The sequence below is a fragment of the Staurois parvus genome, unplaced genomic scaffold, assembly GCF_062004578.1.
Source record: "Staurois parvus isolate SC_StPar_1 unplaced genomic scaffold, SC_StPar_1.0 ptg000404l, whole genome shotgun sequence".
NCBI classification, from domain to species: domain Eukaryota; kingdom Metazoa; phylum Chordata; class Amphibia; order Anura; family Ranidae; genus Staurois; species Staurois parvus.
Genome location: NW_028318200.1, coordinates 3,773,422 through 3,799,487, shown reverse-complemented (window position 1 = coordinate 3,799,487; position 26,066 = coordinate 3,773,422). Strand labels below are relative to the sequence as shown.

The 26,066-nt window shown below is 39.9% G+C and overlaps 2 protein-coding genes across 3 annotated transcripts in view; one reads left to right on the top strand and one right to left on the bottom strand.

Annotated features, from left to right (window-relative positions):
- CHEK2 (checkpoint kinase 2) overlaps positions 1-3,774 on the bottom strand; it is a 72,911-nt gene extending 69,137 nt beyond the window's left edge. Inside the window, exon 1 of the mRNA XM_089686665.1 lies at positions 3,333-3,774. The gene's annotated coding sequence lies outside the window, so the exon portion shown is untranslated. The remainder of the gene's footprint in view (positions 1-3,332) is intronic.
- Positions 3,273-25,656, top strand: HSCB (HscB mitochondrial iron-sulfur cluster cochaperone). 2 transcript variants are annotated; one of them, XM_089686666.1, is made up of 6 exons: positions 3,416-3,812; positions 11,967-12,063; positions 14,494-14,583; positions 19,587-19,731; positions 21,847-21,894; positions 23,887-25,656. In XM_089686666.1, the coding sequence occupies exons 1-6, from the start codon at positions 3,568-3,570 to the stop codon at positions 23,973-23,975; spliced, it is 714 nt and encodes a 237-aa protein (XP_089542792.1). In that variant the 5' UTR covers positions 3,416-3,567; the 3' UTR covers positions 23,976-25,656. The 2 variants fall into 2 exon arrangements, with proteins under 2 accessions (XP_089542793.1, XP_089542792.1); XM_089686667.1 differs by lacking the exon at positions 11,967-12,063 and having other exon boundaries at positions 3,273-3,812.
- Positions 25,657-26,066: the final 410 nt, after the last annotated feature.

Below are 26,066 nucleotides of genomic sequence, written 5' to 3'. Positions count from 1 at the left end.
ATAAAATTATATGAAATAATCTTTCCTCACAAATTTAGACCAAAGTGTATTCTGCTACACTTTGATAAAAATAACCCAAATCAGTGTATATTATTTACTCTGTGAAAGTTATAGTACCTACAAACTAAGATATATATATATATATATATATATATATATATATATATATATATATATATATATATATATACACACACATTTAAAAAAAATTGATCAATCCTAACATACTAAGGCCCTAAAGTGTCAGGACAGTACAAATACCCACCAAACGACCCCTTTTTGGAAAGTAGATAGTCCAAGGTATTTAGTAAAAGGCATGGCAAATTTTTTTATATAATTTTTATGTCACAATTTTTTAGAAAATGAATTAAATAAAATATGTTTTTCCCCCCATACTGTCACCAGAGCAGTACAACAGCATGATGTGACTGGTGTAGTGGTGTTCAGGGATACTGACCTACTTCTTTGGGAACTGCAATAAAATACCTCTTAGCATTTTTCAAAAATTGTTTTGCAATTCACTAGAAAAGCTACTAAAATAATGCATGAGCTATTTTATGGAGTGATGCAGTATTTTAGTAGTGAAAGCTAGCAGTATTTTAACGCTGATGGTGGCTGGCATCCTTAACAACCATATTGTTTACTGGTTGTTAAGGAGCGAACGGTCGCCGGCTTCCTTAACAACCATGACTCATCTGCTGTCAGCGCAGGGACCTTGGTGCCATAATAGACTCAAACTGGCCAGGCAAGAGCAGCATCATTTCTACCAGGAAGGCATTAGAACTTAGGGAGAGCCATACCTTCACCTGGGAAAAAGCTGGTACACCAGGCCAGAATCAACATGGGAGGCAAAATGCCCTCCCACCAATCTCACCTTATTACATCAGGGAGAATACTAGCCGTAGCCCCCCTGAGCACCAATTTTCTTACACCGGATCTTAGCCAAAAGGCTGAGATGCGATAAACCCTCTGATTTAACCCTTTCTCTTGAACTGGAAGATTATATCCAGGGGGTGGGAAGGTCTGCCTGATCCTGTGACCATTGTAATTGGCTGTAACATGATTGAAAACAGGTCCCGCTGATTCCTGATCATTACTAGAGACCAGGGTGGAAAAAAATCAATGATGAAAAAAAAAAAAAAGGATTTTTTTTATTTAAATCGGATTTTTTTTAAATAAAAATGCTTTTTGAGGAAAATATATTACCATCCAAAGGTTATTCCATCATGAAATAAAGATTAGTTTTTTAATTATGTAGAATAAGGCTGTATATATTTAATTTTTTTGGTAAATAAATTCCATGAATCCATTCACAATGTCATGCTCTTCCAGAGGTTTTTGTAAGATTATTGGGCAGTTTCTCTGCCTACAAGATATTATCACAGATGCTCGGTTTACTTTTGCAGTTCTCAAAACTGAATTTGACTCAGCGGAGATCACATGCCTCTTCTTCACAGCAAAAATGTTATAACATGAACAGAGTTAAGAAAAAGACCTTAATCCTAACTTCTACAAACCTATGAATACAGAATCAACCCCTTCAGTGCTAAGTTTCAAGAAGTTCAGTGAATAGAATAGAAACAATATTTTTCTGATTGTTTGGAGTGGAATAGATCTGCACAAGAAGAAAGTGAAACTAAGTGTGAGGAGGAAGGGGCTGACAGTCTAAGTTTCTTAATATATATATATTTTGTTTAGCCAAATTAGTTAAACATGGATGTTTGTTTAGGCAAATAACATATGCTGGAATGTTATTGTTTCAGATGAATAAATCTATTTAAATTGTTATTAAGGTAATGATTATTTTTCTCCTTCCTAAGTACAACAGAAAAGTTGTCCAAATATGAATGATTAACCTATTAAACTGGGGATAAAAAAACTAATATGAAAAGTTGTTATTCTAAAAATCTTCATCTACTTGCATATTAAAGTTATACCAGCAAGAATTAGTCTTTATGTAGAAAACTAGGATTTAAATCAAGCCTTACTGACTAGTGATTTAAATCGTGATTTAAAGCAGTTTGATTTAAATCAAATCCACCCTGCTAGAGACCACAAGCTGTCTTAGGAGCATGCAGGTAAAGGAGATTGTCCAATCAGACTATATAGCGTATGTTTATCCTAAAAGATTGTCCAATCAGACTATATAGCGTATGTTTATCCTAAAAGAGATTGTCCAATCAGATTACATAGTGTATGGTTATTTTATAGGAGATTGTCCAATCAGATTACATAGTGTATGGTTATTTTATAGGAGATTGTCCAATCAGATTACATAGTGTATGTTTAGATTATAGGATATTGTCCAACCAGATTATATAGTGTAAATAAGATTAGAGATTGTCCAATCAGATTATATAGTGTATGGTTTTCTTATAGGAGATTGTCCAATCAGATTATATAGTGTATGGTTTTCTTATAGGAGATTGTCCAATCAGATTATATAGTGTGTGTTTAGATTAGAGGAGATTGTCCAATCAGATTATATAGTGTGTTTAAATTAGAGATTGTCCAATCAGATGATATAGTGTGTGTTTAGATTAGAGATTGTCCAATCAGATGATATAGTGTGTGTTTAGTTTAGAGATTGTCCAATCAAATTATATAGTGTGTGTTTAGTTTAGAGGAGATTGTCCAATCAGATTATATAGTGTGTTTAGATTAGAGGAGATTGTCCAATCACATTATATAGTGTGTGTTTAGATTAGAGATTGTCCAATCACATTATATAGTGTGTGTTTAGATTAGAGATTGTCCAATCACATTATATAGTGTGTGTTTAGATTAGAGATTGTCCAATCACATTATATAGTGTGTGTTTAGATTAGAGATTGTCCAATCACATTATATAGTGTGTGTTTAGATTAGAGGAGATTGTCCAATCAGATGATATAGTGTGTGTTTAGATTAGAGATTGTCCAATCACATTATATAGTGTGTGTTGAAATTAGAGATTGTCCAATCAGATGATATAGTGTGTGTTGAAATTAGAGATTGTCCAATCAGATTACATAGCATGTGTATAGATTAGAGGAGATCGTCAATCAGATGTGCACAGCCAGCCTTGGATTTGCCATCTTCTGTACAGTACCAGGTCCTATGCACACGATTCTCCCAGGCAGGCCTACTACTAGACTGTGATTGGTAGGCCTGAAGAAGACATTAGAGGAGGGGGAGTGCGGTGTGTAGGGCAGTTTCTTCTGCCGTCCTCGGGAAGAGGCGAGGTCATTGTATTGTCCCCTCATGCACACAGGCCTGGCATGGAGGAGAAGAAAGTATAATAGGGTGTATAGGAGGACAGAGCCCAGCAATATACAGGGACACGCTCTCACCTCGCCGCGGCCACATAAACAGGAAGATGATCCTCGTCCCCGTTGCCGCCATTCACAGTTAAGCCCGGCTAACCAATCACAGGTGTTGATGTCAGCAGTGGGCGGTCCGTGCCAACCTTTCACCCACGGAGAGCCGTACGGCATTGATGGCCGGGATTCCGTCCTCGTAGGATCATCCTCCCTCATGAAGGTGTGAGCGTGGTCCGGAGTACCGGCCTAGTCTTGTCTTCGGGTCATGGAGGCGGGATGCCGGGCGGTGTGGAGGACTTGTATGGCGGCTGTGCTGGCTCCAGCCAAGGTGACCCGGGGTGCTGCTCTCCTCTGTCGGGGCACATGGATCAGGAGACTGTGTGTGAGCGGCCAGAGCCGCCTGTGCTGGAGCTGTCAGTGTCAGGTCAACATATCGGAGCTCTTCTGTCCTTCCTGCCGATCACTGCAACCTCCCGATCACACCAAGGATTACTTCTACGTCCTACACTGGTAAGAGGACCCCCCCATCATCATCACCACCACCTGGGTCACCTGCCACTTCCACTGCACCTAGGGCGGCCCATGGCTACACCTGCTAGTGGGTGTCATGTTTGCCCAGTGCTGGAGCTACACCGATCAGCCATAATATTATGACCACTGACAGGTGCAGTGAACAACATTGATTATCTTCTGACCCGATCATCTGAAAGTGGGTGGGATATATTAGGACAGCAAGTGAACATGTTGTCCCTGAGGCTCCGTTCACCGGCGACTTCAAAATGTGTGTTAAAATGTCAAATCGCACATCGGTGCGTTCTGATGCCATTCATTTCAATGACACCGAAAAACACAAGGCAGTCGTGCAACATGTGTTGCCCAAAAGAAGTCTTGGAACTTCTTTTGGGCAGGGCCGTGGATAAGGGGGTACCACCAGTCCTCCTGCAGGGGGGCCCAGGCAGTTGGGTGAATCAGATGTGGGCAGGGAGGGTGATTGGCACAATGAGGGGGCAATTACTGGAACCAATCCCCTGTATGGCTCTCTCAGGCAGCAGTTGTAAGCTGGCTTCTTCTCCTCTCCCTCCCACCTTTCAGCTGCTGCAGAGAGAGACATACACGGGATCAGTTCCAGTAATTGCCCCCCGCCACACCCATCACCCTCCCTGTGCACCATACATTTCCACCTGTGTGCCCGCAGTGCTGCCAGCTATCCTCCCTTCCTTCCTACCAGCAGCAGCAAGAACACAATAGGATCCTTCAGGTTGGAGAGTGGGGTAGAGTCCGGTAAATGTCACATATACCAGCCCCTTCCTTTCCTGAATGAACACAATGAGTGATCAGTACCAATCACTCACTGTGTTCATTCAAAAACCGAAGCATAGTAAACTTTTGGGGGGGGGGGGGCGGGTCTGTCAGGTTGGCTGTATGGGGTCACGTGGTTTCTGACAGCAGCCCTGATTTTGGGCAACACATGTTGCATGACTGCCTTGTGTTTTTTGGTGTCATTGAAATGAAGGTCACTGGAACACGCTGATGTGCGATTGGACAGTTTAAGAGCGCATTTTGAAATTGCTATCGGCGTGTTGCAGTGCCATTCATTTCAATGACATCGAAAAACATGAGGCAGTCATGCAGCGTCTTTTGGATGAGACGTTGCACGATTGCGTTGCCTTTTTCGGTGTCATTGAAATGAAGAGCACTGGAACACGCCGATGGCAATTTCAAAATGCGCTCTTAAACTGTCCAATCGCACATCAGCGTGTTCCAATGACCTTCATTTCAATGACACCAAAAAAGGTGACGCAATCATGCAATGTCTCGTCCAAAAGACGCTCTGGAGCTTCTTTTGGGCAACACATGTTGCATGACTGCCTCGTGTTTTTCGATGTCATTGAAATGAATGGCACTGGAACACGCCGATGGCAGTTTCAAAATGCGCTCTTAAAATGTCCAATCGCACATCGGCGTGTTCCACTGCCCTTCATTTCAATGACACCGAAAACTAGGAGGCAGTCATGCAACATTTGTTGCCCAAAAGCAGGGCTGCTGTTAGAAACCACGGATCCCCATACAGCCAACCTGACAGCCCCAAAAAAACACAGTTTACTATTCTTCGATTATGTGGACATTTTAACCCCTTCCCGCCAGCGCCTCCCGGTCCTTTAAGAGTTTTGGGGGGTGGGGTTTAGGGATCATGTGACCGTCGTGACGTGTCATCACGTCGGTCACATGATTGGGAAAGGTCCCAATCGAAAGAGCAGACGGGGACCTTTCCGTGAGTACCGGACATGTGTGCTGGGAGCGCGCAGGGTGCGTGCTCTCAGCATATATGTTTTTTGTTAATTGCACGCAAATGTGCAGCCGCTCGGCGTCTAGGCCCAGACGCCAGGAGGCCACACATTTGTGTGCGGCCGGTGTGAAGAGGTTAAGAGCGCATTTTGAAATTGCCATCGGTGAGTTGCAGTGCCATTCATTTCAATGACGCCGAAAAAGGCGACACAATCGTGCAACGTCTCATCCATCAGATGTTTTGGAACTTCTTTTGAGTGACAATCACAGCAGAATCACCCCACGTTTTTTTTTAGGTGAAATGAGTGCCACTGAACACTAGGATTGCACTGAAACCATTTTTATTTTTTACTGGCGAGTACGAGTACTGATCATTTCAGTTAAGTACTCACCAGTACCTTTGCGGTGCGATTTGAGCCCATATAAAATGAATAAGATCATCGCATTGCAAAGAATTGCATGCGATTTGAACAAGAACGTGGTGCAATTCCTGTCCAAATCGCATATGGTTTCCTCCACCGCTCCTGTGTGATTCCAGTATAGAAAGACAGAGAAGTGCCATCTAAGAAGTGCAGCAATGGACAAACTGTTTATTAATGTTATAGTAACTCACATGTTAAACTTGTATAATATATCTTGCATGTCAAATCGAAAACCATGGCTGCTTGGGGTGCTCACAGGGCTTGTAGGAAGTTCCGGGACCCCTGTTATTACAGGGCAGACGTGATGTCAGCTTGGGGGTGGACCCACCTATACATCTCCTCCAGCCAAGTGAACACTGCAAGTGAGCGTGTTTTTGGATTTGACATGCAAGATATATTATGTATTTTTAACGCGTGTGTTGTTATAACCAGGGTGGATAAAAATCAATGATTTTTAAAAAAAAAATCAAAAAAATCCGATTTTTTTTTTTTTTTTTTTTTTTTTTTTTTTTTTTTTTTTTTTTAAATCGGATTTTTTTGAATAAAATGCTTTTTGAGGAAAATATATTACCATCCAAAGGTTATTCCATCATAAAATAAAGATTAGTTTAATTATGTAGAATAAGGCTGTATATGTTTAATTATTTTGGTAAATAAATTCCATGAATCCATTCACAATGTCATGCTCTTCCAGAGGTTTTTGTAAGATTATTGGGCAGTTTCTCTGCCTACAAGATATTATCACAGATGCTTGGTTTACTTTTGCAGTTCTCAAAACTGAATTGGACTCAGCGGAGATCACATGCCTCTTCTTCACAGCAAAAATGTTATAACATGAACAGAGTTAAGAAAAAGACCTTAATCCTAACTTCTACAAACCTCTGAATACAGAATCAACCCCTTCAGTGCTAAGTTTCAAGAAGTTCAGTGAATAGAATAGAAACAATATTTTTCTGATTGTTTGGAGTGGAATAGATCTGCACAAGAAGAAAGTGAAACTAAGTGTGAGGAGGAAGGGGCTGACAGTCTAAGTTTCTTAAAATATATATATTTTGTTTAGCCAAATTAGTTAACAAACATGGATGTTGTTTAACCTCCTTGGCGATATGATTCTTTCAGATTTTTTTGTGCTGAAAGCGGTACCATTTTTTTGCATGGAAATATGTAGTTTTTTATTGTAGGCTGTAATTTTTAGGAATAACTCACTGAAATCTGTACGAACAAGAGTCTAGTAAACATTCTGGATATGATAAAACTTGAAACACGAAATCATAAATTATAATTTAACAATTAATCATAAAAAATAATATAATAATAATAAATTTAATTCAATAATATAATCAAACCAAAAACACTGAAATTTGAAATACAGAGGCAAATTCGCACTTTACTGAGCAAAGTCTCAAAATCGTTTTCAGTGTCTGATGACGAATTTCCCCACGAATCATCACTCAATTCTGCAGGTGGTTCTGATTTACTATCGCTGTTCTAAAACCGCTTTTGACGTAAAGGGACGCTTTTTGGACGCCGTGGACTTTCCTAAGTTTCCAGGCAGAAAGAACAGTCAAAATGCAGGCAGGGCACTGGACAAAGCAGTAGGGACAAAATATATGTGAAATGCATTGAAACAGCAATGACCGCAAAAATGACATTTTTTAAAATTTTCAAATTTCCCGCCGGTTTCGGCGCCCGTACGTCCCGACGTCACAGGGACTGGAACACGGAAGCCGGATGCCGGAGGAGATGGCCGGGGACGCTGCAGGGGAAACATCGCGGGAGCGAAGGACAAGGTAAGTGCTGCAGGGACCCCCTGAGCAACGCCGCATGGTAAGCCCGAGTGTAGTTCGGGGTTACCGCTCTTGGTACTGAAACTTTTACCCCGAGCTACACTCAGGAATACCGCTAAGGAGGTTAAGCAAATAACATATGCTGGAATGTTATTGTTTCAGTTGAATAAATCTATTTAAATTGTTATTAAGGTAATGATTATTTTTCTCCTTCCTAAGTACAACAGAAAAGTTGTCCAAATATGAATGATTAACCTATTAAACTGGGGATAAAAAAACTAATATGAAAAGTTGTTATTCTAAAAATCTTCATCTACTTGCATATTAAAGTTATACCAGCAAGAATTAGTCTTTATGTAGAAAACTAGGATTTAAATCAAGCCTTACTGACTAGTGATTTAAATCGTGATTTAAATCAGTTTGATTTAAATCAAATCCACCCTGGTTATAACATTAATGAATTGCTTGTTTGTCCATTGCTGCACTTATATGGCGCTTCTTTGTCTTTCTATATTTGGATCTCACAGGAGTGGTGGAGGAAACTGCATACGATTTGGACAGGAGTCACTCTGCATACCTGTTCAAATCGCATGTGATTCTTTGTAGTGCGATCTGAGCCCATTCATTTTGTATGGGCTCAAATCATACCATAAAGGTATCAGTTTCGGGTCTCAGGATCATTTGCACAAGTATTCGGTATTGGTGCAACCCTGCTGAACACGATGTGTGATTTGACATTTAACAGCGTGTTTTTTTGAAAACACAAGCAGAATCGCAGTGAATTGGCCTGTGATTCAAAACACCTATATGTGAACTGAGGCTGAAGTTAATGTGTTCAGAACAGGAAAAAAGGGCAAGCGTGAGGATTTGAGTTAGTTTAGCAAGGGCCAAATTGTAATAACTGGACGCCTGGGTCAGAGCAGCTGCAAAACTGCAGCTCTTGTAGGATGTTTCCACTCTGACGTGGTCATGACCTACCTAAAAGTAGACCAAGGAAGGAAAACCAGCGACAGGGTCATTGGCAGCTAAGGTTCATTGACGTATGTGGGGAGAGAAGGCTGGCCTGTGTGGTCCATTCAATAGAAGAGCTACTGTAGATAAAATTGCTGAAATCATTCATGCTGGTTCTGGTGGGTGTCTAAACACACAGTGCATGGCAACTTGTGTGTGGAGCTGCATAGCCACAGATTGGTCAGGGTGCCCTTGCTGGCCCATGTCCACAGGAAAAAACACCTACCATGGGCACATGAGCATCAGAACTGGACCACAGAGCAATGGAAGAAGGTGGCCTGGTCTGATGAATTCAAGATTTGTTTTAGGAACACAGCAATGAGTTTGAGGTGGTGACTTGACCTCCAAATTCTCAAGATCTCAATTAAATCAAGCATCTTTGAGATGTGCTGGAAAAACAAGTCCTATCAATGGAAGGTCCCACCTTTCAACTTTTCTTCTTTTTTTTTTATGTTCACCTCTAAGTGAACAGAAAATGTGCATGGGGAAAAACACACACCCCAAAAAGTGCACTTAAGGTCGTGTCTCTAGTCCACCACCCCAAAGAAGTAGGACTTTCCCCCCCAGGGTGCAAAGCTCCTGACAGGAAAAGACACACTTGTGTTCCACCTAGCCTAAAAGCCAAGCGGATCCCTCTCCACATTGTCAGCCAAGGATGACCACCGAGTACTAGGTGAGTGGCTCTCTTGAACAGAGACCCTCAGGGGTGGAAGGAACCTAATGGCCACAGATCCTCCCCTAGCCTTCAAGATAGGCCCAAGAAGTAAGAACCCACATTCTCAGTCCTAGTGAAAAGAATAACAGACAAAAATGCATAGAGACAACTTACAGGACTTAAAGGATCTGCTACCGACAGCTTGGTGCCAGATACCACAGCTTACCCTTTGATGTCTAGTGGAGTCCATGCCTCTACAGGTTATGGTGGGTGCTCCTAAAGTTATGGCTGATCAGTGTAAGTCTATAACTGCCTATTACTATAGATCATAAATAACAGTGGAGGATGGTGATCCAGCGAATCAGGAAGGAATTTGTCACTGTTGGATGGAAATTGGACCATTGGATGGAGGTTTCAGGGGATGGAAGGTGTTTTTTTTTTTTTTTGTTTTTTTAATGGCATTTTGTTGTTTGTTTGAATTTGATGGAAATGTATCTGGCTACGTACGTGTTCTGGGTCAGAAGGAATAAAAGTCAGACAACCAAAAACTAGGAAACCAACTGAGGCACATACACACTTGAGAGGTCGGTAGCAAAATGCTCATCAACCAAAAGCCCCTTGTGATATAACGGTGACTGTTCACATATCAGCACTCAAGACATTTGGTGCCCAATGCCTAACACTTCAAAAGCAACATGTGCTAATTGTGCGGCATAACTAGGTGTTTTTGGACCCATGGACTTTAATTGGAACAAACTGAGTTCTCTTCTTAAAGCAAAAATGCCTGAAATTTGAATACACATTCTGAAATACACTTCTAAACTGATTGTAACATACACAAGCACACTGAAAAAAAAAATATATGCCTGAAGCCACATTGAAAATTGTTGAAAACCCCCACGCCTTGTTAGGAAGCAAAAACCATTGGTATCACCCCTGTAATGTTCAGAGTAAGCATCCAACATTTGTTTTTTTTTTTGTTTGTTTGTTTTTTTTTGCATTCCAACAACAAGGTAATGCTAACTGGGAGTTTTTCCACCAGGCTTTTAAGGGCCTTCAGGTTTGACAGTCCAATTAGTGAACATTGTACAGAGCTGCACAGCTTTTTTTACCTACTGGGACCCCTTGATTGCTTAGACAATTTTCTGGAAAAGATGAACTTTGCCTTTGAAGCAGAGTAAACTCCATGACCTACCATAGGCTGTACACATTCAGGTCAGTTCTGGGCGGCGTTCACAGCACCATACAGAACAAAGGGCCCATTCAGACAGATGCCCATTGGCTAGATTTAGGAAGTTACCTTGGGAACAGGCACAATTAGATTTACACCCTTGCGCAATCATGCTAGTGTATTTTCCTCTGCTAAGGAAGCCCAGGTGCTACGTAACACTAAACTGGTGACCTATAAGGAGCTTTAAAAGTGTCAACCTATAGAAAATATAGGGTACTGAAGTTCGTCGCCATTTCACAAGCGTGCACAAATTTAAGGTTTGACAAGTTGGATATCCATTTACTCGCTGCAACCTCATCTTTTATATTTTACAAAAAAATAGGGTAATGTATTGCTTTTTTGTGCCCTAAAATTACCTTGCTTATATTTTTTTACTAAAATTTTGCGGTAAAATCATGCTACATAAAAAATTGGAACTACCACTATTTTATTCTCTAGGGTCTCTGCTTTCACAAAATATATAATGTTAGGGGGTTTTATGTAATCTTCAGGCCTAAAACGATTTTTTGAACGTGTGCAAAAAACGCAAACATGGCTCTGGCAGTGAAAGGGATAAAGTATAAGCTCTGACCCCCCGCTAGTCGCTGGGTGCAGTGCTGGAGACAGGTAGGGAGGGGAGGAGGAGATAAACAGCACAATGTTAATAATATTACATGTTTAATTTGCAATAAAGCCCCCCCTTTTTTTTTTTAAAAGCCCCTGACATTCCTAAAATCGCCTCCGATCTAAATGCGGTTTTGGTTAAAAAACATTTTTCTTTTTATCAGGACAAGTAGATTGTCATGAGGGACAAGCAGATTGGGAGCCCGACAAGTAGTTTTTTTTTTTTTTTAAATTTTCCACACCCCTGCAGGGGATCCCCCTCTTCCTCCTTTTTTTTTTTTTTTTTTTTTTTTTTTATTTATTTATATATATATATATATATATATATATATATATATATATATATATATATATATATATATACATATAAAATTAGAGGAGACAGCACACCGCGTCCAAGCATTGATATAACAAAGTGCTGTGTGAAGTGGTAGCAGTGCCGTCTCACTTCCTCATTCATTCCAGGCATGTGATCTGGGTACAAGATGTGGCACTTACAAAACAAGGATAGATTTCCAAGTCTCTACACGCAGCTGTGGCCACACCTTCAAACATTTGTGTTACTTGGCTGATATTTTTTCTGTAATTCCTATGTAGATTAATCCATCGCATCTTGTAAAACGATGGTAACTAATTATATATGTTTTTTTTTTTTTCTGTTTCTTGCAGTAACAGATCATTTGATGTTAATATCCAGGAACTGCAGAAGAAATACAGGGATCTCCAGAGGTCACTTCATCCAGACTACTTTAGTCAGAAGTCACAGGCATGTTCCAAAACTCAGCAATAAGTACCATAAAGACATGCTTTTTGGTTGATACTGCATATCTATATTTGCAGTTGGATGAAAAGGAAACTGAAAAGCATGGAGTCTGCCATTGCTGACCTTTTTGCTCTGAAGATGCTAGTTTCCTAGCTTTTACATATGCAATAGCTTTGACAGTCTGAGACATTAAAGAGGAAGATAATCCTAACTCTTAACTATTCTTAAAAATGCTCTCTCCCCCTCCCACCCACCCTGCATACCCTTTCTAAGAAAAAAAATCTGTGTTCTTGCCAATTTTTAATTTGCTTTGGTCCAGTCATGTGATTCCCTGTGTCAGTGAGTGGCTGCTGCGGGGGAGAAAAGGCAGCGGCGACAATGGCTGGGCCATGGGATCCTATGGGGGATGTCATGGCTCTTGGAATTTACAGCCATTGTCAAGTGCTCCCTTACACATGGCTGGCCTGACCGGACCAGATTAGAAAAAAGGTAAGTGCACAGAGTTGAGGGAATATTTTGAAGAATACTGTAGTTGGTGAAAAGCAACATTGACACCGGCGATTTAAGGGCAGTACAAATTGTAGCAGCAAGGATCTTCTGATTCCTGCTGTGGCTCTCGGCTAGGTGTGGCTGCTAGCCTGTTCAGTATAATGACAGGTCACCGGCGGCCGCAGCTATCCGTGGCTCTCTGCACAGCCAGAGATTACCTGCAGTGATCACTGCTGGACTTTGTGTGCATCCAGCAGCGATCACCACAGGTAATTGCTGGCTGTGCAGAGAGCAATAAGAGCTGCCATTGTTGACTTTGATATTATCGTGAATAGGGTCAGTGGCAGCACCCAGCCGATGAGAGTCGCAGCAGGAAATCATGGTATCACGGTTAGCCATTCGCTCCCAATAGCAAGAAAGTGGGGAAAAGGGTTTGGTGTTTATACAGATTTGATATAGGTTTCTGTACCCCCCATGTCAGGAGATTCACTCTATTTGTACTGGTAAATGTTATCACCAGGAACAAGTGAACAGGGATAGAGGGAAAATATTCCAATGGTGATGACAGTACATTCTGAGTATTGATTAGGTGTCCTTTGAGGAGTCTTATCGCTACACAAAGGAGTGTGGTAGTATTTCAGCATTGAAGCTTGAATAGTTCCATGATCAAAAATGGGAAGGAATTTTTATTTTATTTTTATATTTTGAATGGTAAAATACTGAAAAAGAACTAGTGGTGCACCGAAATGAAAATTCTGGTACTGAAAATTCAAAATCCACTTGGCCAAAAACCAAAGTGCGCAGTTTTTAAAAATGAATATATATTTTTTGGAAAAAATACACTGATTAAAAAAATATATACCCCAATTTTTTTGTAAAATATGAAAGCGGATGTTACGGCTAGTAAATAAATACCCAACATGTCATGCTTTAAAATTGTGCATCCTCGTGGAATGGCGTGAAACTGCGGTACTTAAAAAATCTCCACGAGTGATGTTTTAAAAATTTCTACAGGTTAACAGTGTAAAGTTACAGAGGAGGTCTAGTGCAAGAATTACTGCTCTTGCTCTGACGTTCATGGCGATACCTCACTTGTGGGCATGGCCTACATATGCAATCACCACTACGTGCGAGCACGGGGGGACGGGGGCACTTTAAACTTTTAAAAAAAAAAAATTATTTAATGTTTTTGGGTTTTTTTGCACTGTTCCTTTAAAATAAAAAATGTTAATCTCTTTTATTCTTATCACAAGAAATGTAAGCATCTCTTGTGATAGAAATAATTAGTGACAGATCCTCTTTATGGAGTGATATGGGGTCAATAAGACCCCATATCTCTTCTCTGCAATGAAAAGCAATGGATCAAAAAAAGCATTGATCTAGTGCTTTAAAAAAAAAAAAAAAAATGGCTGGAACGGGAAGTGACATCTATCACTGGAACTATGATTGACACTGCCAGTTATTCCAACAGTGCAATCAATGCTGCCAGTATAATAACCTTCCTCAGCTCATCCTAATATTTAATTTACTGCCACCATGAGGATGCCCAGTTCAAATATCGGTCCTGGTAATGTGTTCTATATTCCCACTTCTTCTATAATCTTTTACTGCATATATCCCAGAGCAGGAAAGAAGTTAGACAGGACCCACATAGATTGTAAAGAATTGTCCCACTACTTCCATTAGATTATAGCAGATCTGAAAAGGGGAAGGTTATTCCCACCAATTTCTCTCTTTTAAGACTAGCCTATTTAGAGGTAAGTGACTATTGTCTAATTGTTCAAACTGTACTAGAACAATGGTTTTGTGATACCGAGCCTGATCCCAGGTGCTTGGTTGTTATTACAAAAAATTTAGAGCATTATTTTTTGGTATTCTGTATATGTATTTTGCTTGATCAAATCGCTTTGTTTAAATAAAGTTTATTGTTGCTTTCTATTTTAGCATGAGCGGGATATTTCTGATCAACAATCTTCTTTAGTTAACAAGGCGTACAATACCTTACTGTCTCCATTAAGCAGAGGAATATATCTGGTAAGTTCAATTCAGGAGACATCATTTTTTTTATTTTTTTTTTTTAACGTTTTAATTCTGACAGGTTTAGCAATTTTCACTAAATGTAAGGATCTGAGCTGATTTTTAAAAAAAAAATTATTTTAGAAGTATTTTACATAAAACGCATGAAAGGCATGTAGACTTAACCACTTCAGCTCCGGAAAGGTTCCCCCCCCCCCCCCCCCCCGCCCTTCCTGACCAGGCTATTTTTTGCTATTCAGCTCTGCGCTATTTCAACTGGTAATTGCATGGACATGCAACGCTGTACCCAGACAAAGTTGATGTCCTTTTTCTTTTTTTTTCACACTAATTGAGCTTTCTTATGGTGGTATTTGATCACCACTGGGTTTTTTATTTTTGTTTATATAAATGAAAATTTTGAAAAAAAATTATTGTATACTTTCGGTCATAAAAAAAAGATAAATATCCAATAAACTCAAAAGTTAGTAATAAATTTAGGCCAAAATGTATTCTGCTACATGTCTTTGGTAAAAACAAAATCCCAATACGTGTATATTAATTGGTTTGTGTGAAAGTTATAGCATCTACAAACCATGGTATATATATTGGAATTTACACAGCTTTTACTTTCTGACTGCCTATCACATTTCTTCAGGTGCTAAAATGCCAGGGCAGTACAACCACCCAAAAATTACCCCTTTTTGGAAAGTAGACACCCCAAGGAATTTGCTGAAAGGCATGTTGAGTCCGTGGAAGATTTTTTTTTTTTTTTTTTTTTTGTCACACATTTTTGGAAAATGTTAAACTTTATTTCTTTTACACACAGTTGTCACCTAAATGATATATTGATCACTCATGCCATGGGTATATGTGGAATAACACCCCAGAACACATTCTGCTACTTCTCCCAACTCTGGGGATACCACATGTGAGAGACTTTTTGGCAGCCTAGCCACATACAGGCTGTCAGGCATGCCTTTTGAGCATGGGGGGCGGGGTGAGTTTTTTTTGTTTTTTTTCTCCCCCATCACTTGCATTGTTATCACAGGGAATGTAAATATTCCCTCTGATAGCAATAGGTAGTGACAGATCCTCTTTTTCTGAGAAATCTGGGGTCTATTAGACTCTAGTTCTTTCCTTTGCCCTTGGTGCATCTGATCACACCAAGATATCCCTTCCCACTGCTTGTAAAAGTGATCCAGCTGCTAATTAGCCGCTAGGATTGTTTTTACATGAAAGCCAACCACCAGCTGAAATAAACAATAGCTGCAGGCATCTCCCTGGTGTAACCACTCAAAGTCCAGTGATGTATCAGTGTGTTGCTGGTCCTTGTTGGGCTTATATGTAACAGCAGACAACATGGGCGTATGATTTATTGGGTCTGTGGACCAATATGACTGCAATTCATCCTTTTTTGTAATGCCCATGTTAAGGGTTAGGCCCAAAATAGTTTTAAATTCGGAAACCATGAAAGGTTTGCATACGAATTGTCTGGCAAGAGCTGAATTTGTGTGGGCGGCGATGTATTGTTAGGTGTATACATTGCCTTGGCCCACAATCGATGGTTTGTCCCACAATCGATTGATAAATCATCCCTGAAAAACAGCAGAGGGGCTAAACACTACTGCTGGCAGCAAATGGGGCTGATCCTGCTAACACTGCGTTTTGGGGACACTATATAAAGAAGGCACTAGTATAGTTCTGTTTGTGATCAATATATTGATCCATACAAACATACAAACACTATACTAGTAATGTCGGTGATCAGCAACCTATAGCATGAGTGCGACAGTGTGTGGGCAGCCTAACCCTAGCTGACCCTGGCTAGGAGGGATGCTAACTGACCCTGATGCTATCTGATGTCACTAGTGGCAGTAATACAGTGATCAGTGAAAAATTCTATATACTAACACTGTACTAATGGTACTAGCTGGGTGATCAAAGGGTTAATGGGGGCAATCAGAGGCTCAAATGCACTAATCTAACGTGTGTGTAAAATGTAGTGATTTTACTGCAGTGTGGTGTTCTCTCCCAAGACTGACGGGGGGGGGGGGGCAGCGACGTAAGGGTATGTTGCTTTGCCCAGAGCCGCCCAGGGTGGCAAGTAGTTAAAAATAAATAAGTTCTCAATATTTTAATTTTTTTTATTTTTTACTATTAAAAAATAAAATAAAAAATGTCATCAGTAATCCGTGTTACCATAGTAATGTTGTACTATTCTGGGGGTGATCGAGGATTTTTATTTTATTTTTTTACACTTTACATTGCAAGAGCAAACAGATTATTGCTCCTGCAATGCTTGGTTTGAATGGGTTAAGTTCATGACAGTTCAAAACAGTGATCTGTCTTTAGCTATAGCTAATCACATGCTGCAGGGTGCTGTGATTGTATCATGTGAGAGCTGTAGGCCAATCACAGCCCACTAGGAAGAGAAGCAAAGCTGTTATGAATCAGATTGATTCATAACAGCTTTGCTAACATTGTGATCATGTGATCGCATACCGATCATATGATCACCTGGTCCCATTTACCAGGATCCGCATTCCACTTTGTCTGGTGGACACAGTGGTCGCAGCGGGAAGCCCCTCAGTGTTGGTACAGCCACAGCAAGGTACGGGTACATCACTGTGCTTGTAGCTGCCACCCGTCCGCAGTACATTGCGGATGGGAAGTGGTTAATAGGACATTGCAAAACTGTATTCAAAACCTGTAGCATACTTTTGAATTCACTGTTTATTACAGTGCCCCCTTAATATAGAAAGACTAAGTGCGCCACACTAATGTTCTTTTGGTAACTACAAGTCTGTTTGTTGTGGCAGATGGGACTTGTAGTTTATTCTCATCCACAGATCTCTGTGAATGAATGTGGTTGTGCAGGTGGAACTCCTAGTCTTCTGTCTACTGCATGCCAAGACCTCTGCCCAGACCTTACTACTCTTCAGCCTGCCAAGACCCAAAGAATCCTCTGATTACTGGTCTCCACACCATAGCCATCCCTGATTCTCAGGGCCATGACCTTTATAGTTGCAGCAAAGCAAACTGGGACCACCAGGGTCTCCGATTCATCTCCACCTTAAAGAGCTCTGGTGAAAACCAAACTGCCACTTATACTCCACGTTGTTGGTGAGCCCGTGTCACTTGTCAGAGGGCCACCATAACAATTTATACTATAATTTATGCACTATAGAGTTTCTTCTTTGGATGCGTTTACAGTAAAGAATGTAAAAAGAGAAAAAAACTCGCCTCTTTAACCACTTGCCTACCGGGCACTTTTAACCCCTTCCTGCCCAGGCCAATTTTCAGCTTTCAGCACTGTTACACTTTGAATGACGATTGCACGGTCATGCAACACTGTACCCATATGAAATTTTTATCATTTTTTGAGACGTGTAGAGCTTTATTTTGGTGGTATTTAATCACCACTGGGTTTTTTTTTTCTTAATTTTTTGCTAAACAAACTAAAAATGGCTGAAATTTAAAAAAAAAGTTTCTGTTATAAAATTTTGTAAATAAGTAATTTTTTCTCCTTCACTGATGTGTGCTAATGAGGCTGCAGTGATGGGCACTGATGAGGCATTGATAGGCGGTACTAGTGGGCGTGGACAGGCACCACTGGGCACTGAAAGGCAGCACTCATATATGGCACTGATAGGTGGTACTGATGGGCACTGGTATGTGGCATTGATGGGTGGCAATTATGGACACTGAAGTTGGCACTGAAAGGGCTGTACTGATAATCAGGGCACTGATGATCAGTGTACAGGTCCCCTCTGAGGAATGCCGTTTACCACCGGCTCTCCTCTGTCAGCGTGAGCAGAGGACTGCCGATACCCAGCATTTCCTGTTTACGTGCGATCAGGTGTGATTGGACATAGCTGATCTCGTTAGAGCCTGTGTCATCGGCTCTTTACTGTGATCGGTGATCCGCTGTATCCCAGGGACACAGCACACATATGACGTCCGCCCAGAACGAGAGAACCGCCTCCCTCCCTTCATTTCCTTATATGGCGGGCAGGAGGTGCTTAAAGGAAACCTTTTATGAGGGAAACATGGAGGCAGTTCTTGCTGGCTTTGTACTCTGCTGGTTGCCAGGCTGTCATGCTGTCATGCTGATCTGGTTTAAATCACCTACCTAAAAGAGTATCCTGACAAGGGCTTCTGACTCTGGTGTACATACTGATATATATATTTTTATTTCAGTTCATGACCTAGATCAAGTCAGTGGTTTATTATAACAGCTTGGCAACTTGCTACTTCAAAGTGACACTAAAGTCATATTTCTATAAAATAAATCTTCTATAAAAAAAAAAATTTTTTTGCAGCTATTGTCAGACTTCCTGCCCTAGGGAGTCTACGTTGTTCTCCAAACCCCCCCTTGTGTATGTGAATTTAGCCACCCCTTCCTGCTGGCTCCCCGAGATGGACTACACATCTACATGGAGCTGCATACAGCTCTACAAGAATTATAATACACAGAGGGAAGCATGCAACCAGAAATAATGCGCAATCCTCGGGAGGATCGGGTGTATGTACAAGACAAAAAAAGACTGAAAATAACAGTTTGAGATTTTAGAAAAATAGAGCTGTGACATACTTGATATTTTAGAATGATTTATGTGAAGAAAAAAAGAAAATTTGTGTGTTTGTCACTTAAAGTGTTTATATTAACAGCTGACTTGAGACAGACAACTGTCCAAGTGTCCACAAGGAGCTCTGTTTCTCTTTGGACTATGGTGTGAGAGTTCTTATAATTGTCATTTCATGGTTTTCCTAGATTCTCTAACATCCGTGAGCTCATTCAGAAATTCAGAGAACAGCGCACAAAGCGTGGTAACCAGTGACATGCAGCTTTCATTGTTGAATGCTGTACGCTGACAAGAAATGAAAACTGACAGGCTGTTTATGGGTGCTGCAGTTTTATTTGGCTGCAGATATGAGATGATAGTTGCCGGATCTAGCCATTTTCAGACAGATTATATATTCTGTAAATTCATTATTGCTTGTCCCTTTGTTTGGCACAGTTAGGTCTTCACGGCATTACTTTTACAGAAGGGACAGAGGGAGGCATGGATGCACCATTTCTGTTTGAAATCCTAGAAGTCAATGAACAACTTAATGAAACAACTACTGATGCTGAAATTGAAGAAATTGGAAAGGTTGTACAAGGTAACTTTTTTTTTTTTTTTTTTTTTTTTTTTTTTTCTTCAATACAGTGAATTGCAGTATGAATAACCTGCACACCTAAATAGTCTATAGAGTTCTGATTATTGCTAACTTTCACACAGTCTCATACTGATAACGCTGGGTTTTTTTTTTTTGTTTTCTCCAATCATCTTCCAGGACGGCATACCCGAAGTAGGCCTGCTGTCCTAAAAGATTTCCTAGAAACACCATTACCGGCAAATGTAACTGGTATTTTTCTCCAGCCATCTTCCAGGATGGCAGGCCTACTTCGGATGTGCCGTACTGGAAGATTTCCTAGAAACACCGTTACGGTAAGTGTAACTGTTTATTAATTTTTTTTCGTAATCTTTGATTGCTTAGTAAAGCGTATCGATTATTAATAGGAAGCTTAACTACTTCCTGACCGCCCTATGGCAGAAATACTGCTACAAGATGACACAGGTCTTTTTTTTTTCTTTTTTTTTTTTTTAATAGTGCAAAAAATAAAAAACACACAGGCAATCAAATACCACCGAAAGAAAGCTCAGTTCGTGGGGGAAGAAAATTATGTAAATTTCATTTGGGTGCAGAGATGCATGACTGCGCAATTGTCAGTTAAAGTAACGCAAAAAATGGCCTGGTCAGGAAGGGGGGTAAATCCTCTGGACGGCAAGTGGTTAAGTTCTTACTCTTTCAGCTGTACTGTGAAATTGGTGTGTGGTTTGTTGTGTGATTATATTTATTTATATCCCCACAACAAGAAGTGAGGGGAAATCTTTCCAAGTGCAATAAAACCTGAAAAAGTTTAAACACTGGCAAAATGTGCCTGCAATTCAAGATAGCTGATAAAGGTGGGGAATTTTAGAGATCTGGGTCCAACGCGCAGTCATTCCTCCAAAGTACATTCTTTGTGGGAAAAGAAAGAAAGAAAAACCACAAGGACAGTCAACTTTACCAATAGGGGAGCATGACCATAAGTCAAATGTAAATAATGCTGAACACTTACTTGTGTGTCAAATACAATAGAGATGATTTTTTTTTTTTTTTGTGTTTTTTTTTCACCATATTTCAAGACGACAATGTCACTTAAGGCACACTACACCTGCCGTGTGTACAGGCTAACAGTCATAGTGCAAGTAAAGTCAGCATTCAATGGACTTTATTAATTGAAGTGCCAATTGCACCTTACCAAACTCCTCAACTTCATTTATATCCCAGTGCTCTTACACGGTAGTTCACCACAATGCACATACTGTGTGTTGGGGTGAGTTAAATAACTGATCAGGCCATTTCCATGCTTTGGCAGCCTCTACGTTATAAATGAGTGTCTTTAAAAGAGAATTATGGCTTTGGGGTTTTTTGGCAAATTATACTTAACTAGGTGTCCTTTGATGGCTCTAAGTGTGAGAACTCTGTGATCACATGACTGCTGATCGCTGAGTTCTCACAGCTGCTGTTTGAGCTTTGGTTGTACTTCTCCTATAAGGTAGTGCACATTAACAAATGACCTTATGTACCGTACCGTGACACCCAAAAAAAAGTTACTGAGCCTTTACCGGAGAGTTGAGGGGTCCGTCAGGTTATAAATGTCAGTTTGATCAATAAGGTTTATTGAACGTCGACTAACTTTGGTGTGACTTTACTGTACTGCAACTGAAGGTGGTTAGTCTATATTAGTAAAATGAAGCACTAGGATTTCAGAAAGTTTCAAGTATTGCTGATGGTTATTGAAAGCTTTGCTAGCAACTTGTTTTAAAGTGACAGTCAGCATTTCAGTTATAGGCTGTGTTTAACTTCCTCAAATTGGAGCTGAAGCTGCTCAAAACTTGCTGATTGCGTTGTAAACGGTTTGCGAACATTTTATTTGCACAGTGCTATTTATACAAGATGAAGTCTGTTTGAGCAAGGCTTTACAGTACAATATTTTATATTTGTACACTGTCACAAGAGATTGCTTCTCTCAGGTTTGAGGACAAGCTGATTTAATCTAGTTACTGTTATAAAATAAGACCATATATGTAGTATAAAATAGTGCAATGCTGGCTTTGTGATGATCTTGCAAGTAAATTGTTAATTTTTTTGTTTTTGTGTTTTTCTTTTTGTTTTTGTTTTTTTCAGAAAAATGTCAGATGTTGACTGAAAATGTCAAAGATGCCTTTCAGAAAGGTAATGATGCCTTTAGTGTAATTGTATCTTTAAATTGATACTGATTTTATTTATTTTGTATTTACATGATTGCAGTGCAGGGAATTCTAATATGAAGCTGCTGATACCCTCCTCCATTCTATATGTGAAAAACAGTTCCAAATATTTCAAAGTAACCCATGCCACACATACAACACTTGTTAAAGGCACCTTTTGCAGGGGAAACAAAATTGCATTGAAAGTTATTTATTTTATTTTTTTGCATTGGAGCCTGCAAATCATTGCTACTATGAACAGTGGATTGAAGGTGCAATGTTCAGGCTATTCCTCCAGCTGAGGTTTGTGCTTAGATACAGATTTTATAGGGTTGGAGGAAGTATCAATGGACTACAGTTGCATTGACATCACAGCACTTTTGCTCCAAGGAGTTCTGAAAGTCCCACTGTTGTGGTTGCACATGGCATTTGTGGTATTTTCATTCACAGATCCTTTGAATAAATGACGTGGCTATGCAAATAGAGCCACACAGAGCCGCTCCGAATTCAAAAATACAGTGGATGCCTACTGTATTGTGTCCATCCTGGTCATTATCCCTCAGAGTGTGGGACAGGCTGGCCAGGGCTCACAATTTTAATCCCAACACAACCCCCTGGCACCCCTTAATGGGAATCTGGATTTCACCCCGGGCATCACCTGGGGGTTATGCACATCGCAGACCTGTGTGATCATAGGGGACCACTGCCAAAGCAAGTTTTGGTAGAAAAGTTTCAGATGTCAGAGGCTGAAAGTTTCTTCATGAATTTAAATGAATATGAAGTTAGTTTCAGCCAATAGGCTGCTTTCACACTGAGCTGTTTTTTGCAGCACTTTTCAAGGTTTAAAAAAGAAAAATGCATCCCTTTAAATTCAATGTATTTCTTTACACTGATCCGTTGCACTTCCCTTGCGGTGTTAAAATTCCTGCTTGGTGCATATTTGGCTTGTTAGAAAAAAAAACGCACCTCCCCATTGAGGCCTGGTTACACCAATGCGTTTTTAGGGCTTTTTGCAGAAACACACTACAGTCCATGTGGCATGGTTTCCTATAGGATTTTTTTTTTTTTTTTTTTTTTTGTAAGCTGCTGCATTTTTTCGAAAGGGTGAAGGAATTTTTAATGTGAAATGTTGCTTTTTTGGTTCAATAGAGATGCTGCAGAAAATGCATGTAATGCGGTTTTGACACGTTTTCATGCAGTTGCCATGCTTTTTATGCACAAAACGCATCAAATGTGCATATAAAAACACAACACTCTGCAAAACAGACAAAATGCAAACTGCATTGGTGTGAACCAGGACTGAAATGTTTCAAAACACATCAAAAACTCACACGTTTTGCTTTTTTTTATGCCTTTTGCGGTTTTTAATCTGCCCAGCAACAAGTTAGCCAAAAAAAAAAATTTAAAAAACACAAACCGCATCAAAAAATGCACCAAAAATGTGCGTGCAAAAATGCAAACTGCATTGGTGTGAACCAGGCCTGAAATGCATCATAAACACGTAAAAACAGCACTTTTTTTATTTGCCCAGTTGTCCAAACCCCCCCCCCCCCCCCCACAAAAATGCGCATGCAAAATTGCACATGCCAAAACACAAAACGTACGGCAAAATGGACAAAACACGTGTTGCTTTTTAGCATGGTTTTTTTTTTTTTCAGTCACATGATCTATGAAAAAATCACTTCCAAGTGTGGTAAAAATGTGTGTTTTTTTTCTGCGACTATTATCAGCCCCTTTTTTCCTATTGGCAAAATGCCGATACCACTATTGTTGGCCAATACATTTTGGCTGCTGATATTTCCCTACTTTTAAATTATGCTATTAATTTAGAGTGACCTTGTCACAAAAAAAACTAATAATCCAGGCAGCTCCACCCTGTAATAGAAGAGGCTGAATACTTACCTCTTTTGGCAGCAATGCAAAACATCCATTTGGTGTGTTAGCAGGTATTCTAATAGCTACCTCTTTCTGTTTTTAGATGATCTTCAAGGTGCCAAAAAGTTCTTGACAAAAATGAAATACTATACGAATATTCTTGAACAAGTAAAGAAGAAAATAATTCCGTAACTGCTTTTCACCAGCACCTGCTACTTAGAAAATGGAATAATGTTCTTCATGCCTCATACTGCACTAAAGGAGAACTGCATTGAGACTGTATTTTAGCCCCCAATCACTGCCTTTAATATATATAGTATATTTTGATGCACTAGTAGAATATAATGGTACAGTCACTGTTCATGACAGATTTCAGTACTATTGACCGGTTGATTTGCCAGCTTTGTAGTCAAATAGAACAGAGCGGACTGTTGCCATGGGAGCGGGTGACGTGATATTATGGTTGGTAAATGTTTGAGGGCCTATGCTCACTTTGCTGTTCAGGTGCAAGTTGTCACACTTTGATTTGTATTGTATTAACCACTTGCCCTCCAGAGGTTTTACCCCCCCCCCCCCCTTCCTGACCAGGTCTTTTTTTGCGATACCACGTTGCGTTGCTTTACAATTGCGTGGTCATGCAACGCTGTACATAAAATTTAATGTCCGTTATTTCCCCACAAATGGAGCTTTCTTTCGGTGGTATTTGATCACCAGTGTGTTTTTTTTTTTTTTTTTTTTGTTTTTTTTTGGTTTGGTTTTTTTGCACTATAAACAAAAAAGACCGACCGCTTTGAAAAAAAACCTGAAATTTTTGACTTTTTGCTATAAAACAAGTCCAGTAAAAAAATTTTAAAATCTAATTTTGTCATGAATTTAGGCCAAAATGTATTCTGCTATATGTCTGCTAAAAAAAAAAAATCCCAATACATGTAAATTATTGGTTTACGTGAAAGTTGTAGCATCTACAAATGGCGGTATATATACTGGGATTTTATTTATTTTATATACTAGTAATGGCAGCAATCAGCAACTTATGGCGGGACTGCGGCGGGCATTCTGACACTGGGTGGGAACTGACTAACTACCAATGACACTAATACAGTGATTAGTGCTAATAAAAAGCACTGACACTATGCAGGAAGGGGTTTTACAATCTGGGGTGATCAAAGGGTTAACTGTGCTGTGTGTGTTTTACTAGGGAAACATGCTGCTGTGTATTTCTCTACTGTGCAGAGAAATACACAGTAGCATGTTATTGCTGGCAGGAGAGAGACCTTTGTTGTCTACACACAGGTCTCTCCCCTGCCACTGTTTCTCGGCAATTGCCAGGTGCAGGCAGGGAATCTCCGGCCGGGACTCGGTGATCGACATCTGTAACTGCTAATGGCAGCGCAGGTAAGGTGGTGTGCGCGTCCTCTACCCAGGAATGCAAATCACATATACATGATTTTGTGCTGCCTTGTAGCAGTATTTCTGATATAAGGCGGCGGGGAAGCGGTTAAGGCAGACTCTGGACAAAAAATGGACAGGGATAATTTTTTCCAATGTAGCATATCACAAAGCATGGTAGTCTAATACCTTGCATGTTAACATGAAAAGTGTGTTGCATTAGCATGTTGCGGTGAAATCCATTTTGAATTGCACCACAATGTACTAATGCGTTGATTATAGTGAACTACCATGAAAGTGTAAATGGGCCCTGAGATTCTAACTGTTCAGAGGGTGCTCTATTATTATGGACGATGTTATCGTAGAAAATGATATCCTCTACAATACGTGTGTGTGTGTATATAGGTGTGTATGTGTTTTTTTTTTTTTTTTTTCTTTTTATTATGCTGTTCAATAATATATAATTAAATTATATTTTAAGACACTTTTTGTTTTTGTTTTTTATTGGCTTTTTAATGTTTGTTTGGAACTGCATAATACAGATGGACATAATTTTGAATGACTATTATGACCACTGTTTTCATTGGGTATCCAGGAAATTATTGGCCACTCTCTAGAAGGGTCAGATTATTCAAGACTGATATTTCAGTTTGCAGTAAATGCTGGCGATTTAAACCATTTTATAGTTCTCAAATCTCCAGTGATGGCCTTGGTTGTGTTCCTTGTGTGTGTGTGTTTGTTTGTTGTTGATAGGAATCAGCCTATGTCTGTAGCCCATAATGTCCTCGTTATTTTCACTGCCAGGCTTGGGAGAAATAAAGCTCCAGACACCAAAGTGTGCAAGCTAAATATCTGAAAGTTCAATGCAAGACAAAAACTGTTATACAGAACTCC

Excerpts from the sequence above, each read along its gene's own strand:
- HSCB (XM_089686666.1), top strand. The coding sequence starts at position 3,568 with ATGGAGGCGGGATGCCGGGCGGTGTGGAGGACTTGTATGGCGGCTGTG. Across the intron at positions 3,813-11,966 it reads TACTTCTACGTCCTACACTG|TAACAGATCATTTGATGTTA; the intron begins GTAAGAGGACCC and ends TGTTTCTTGCAG. Across the intron at positions 12,064-14,493 it reads ACTTTAGTCAGAAGTCACAG|CATGAGCGGGATATTTCTGA; the intron begins GCATGTTCCAAA and ends TTTCTATTTTAG.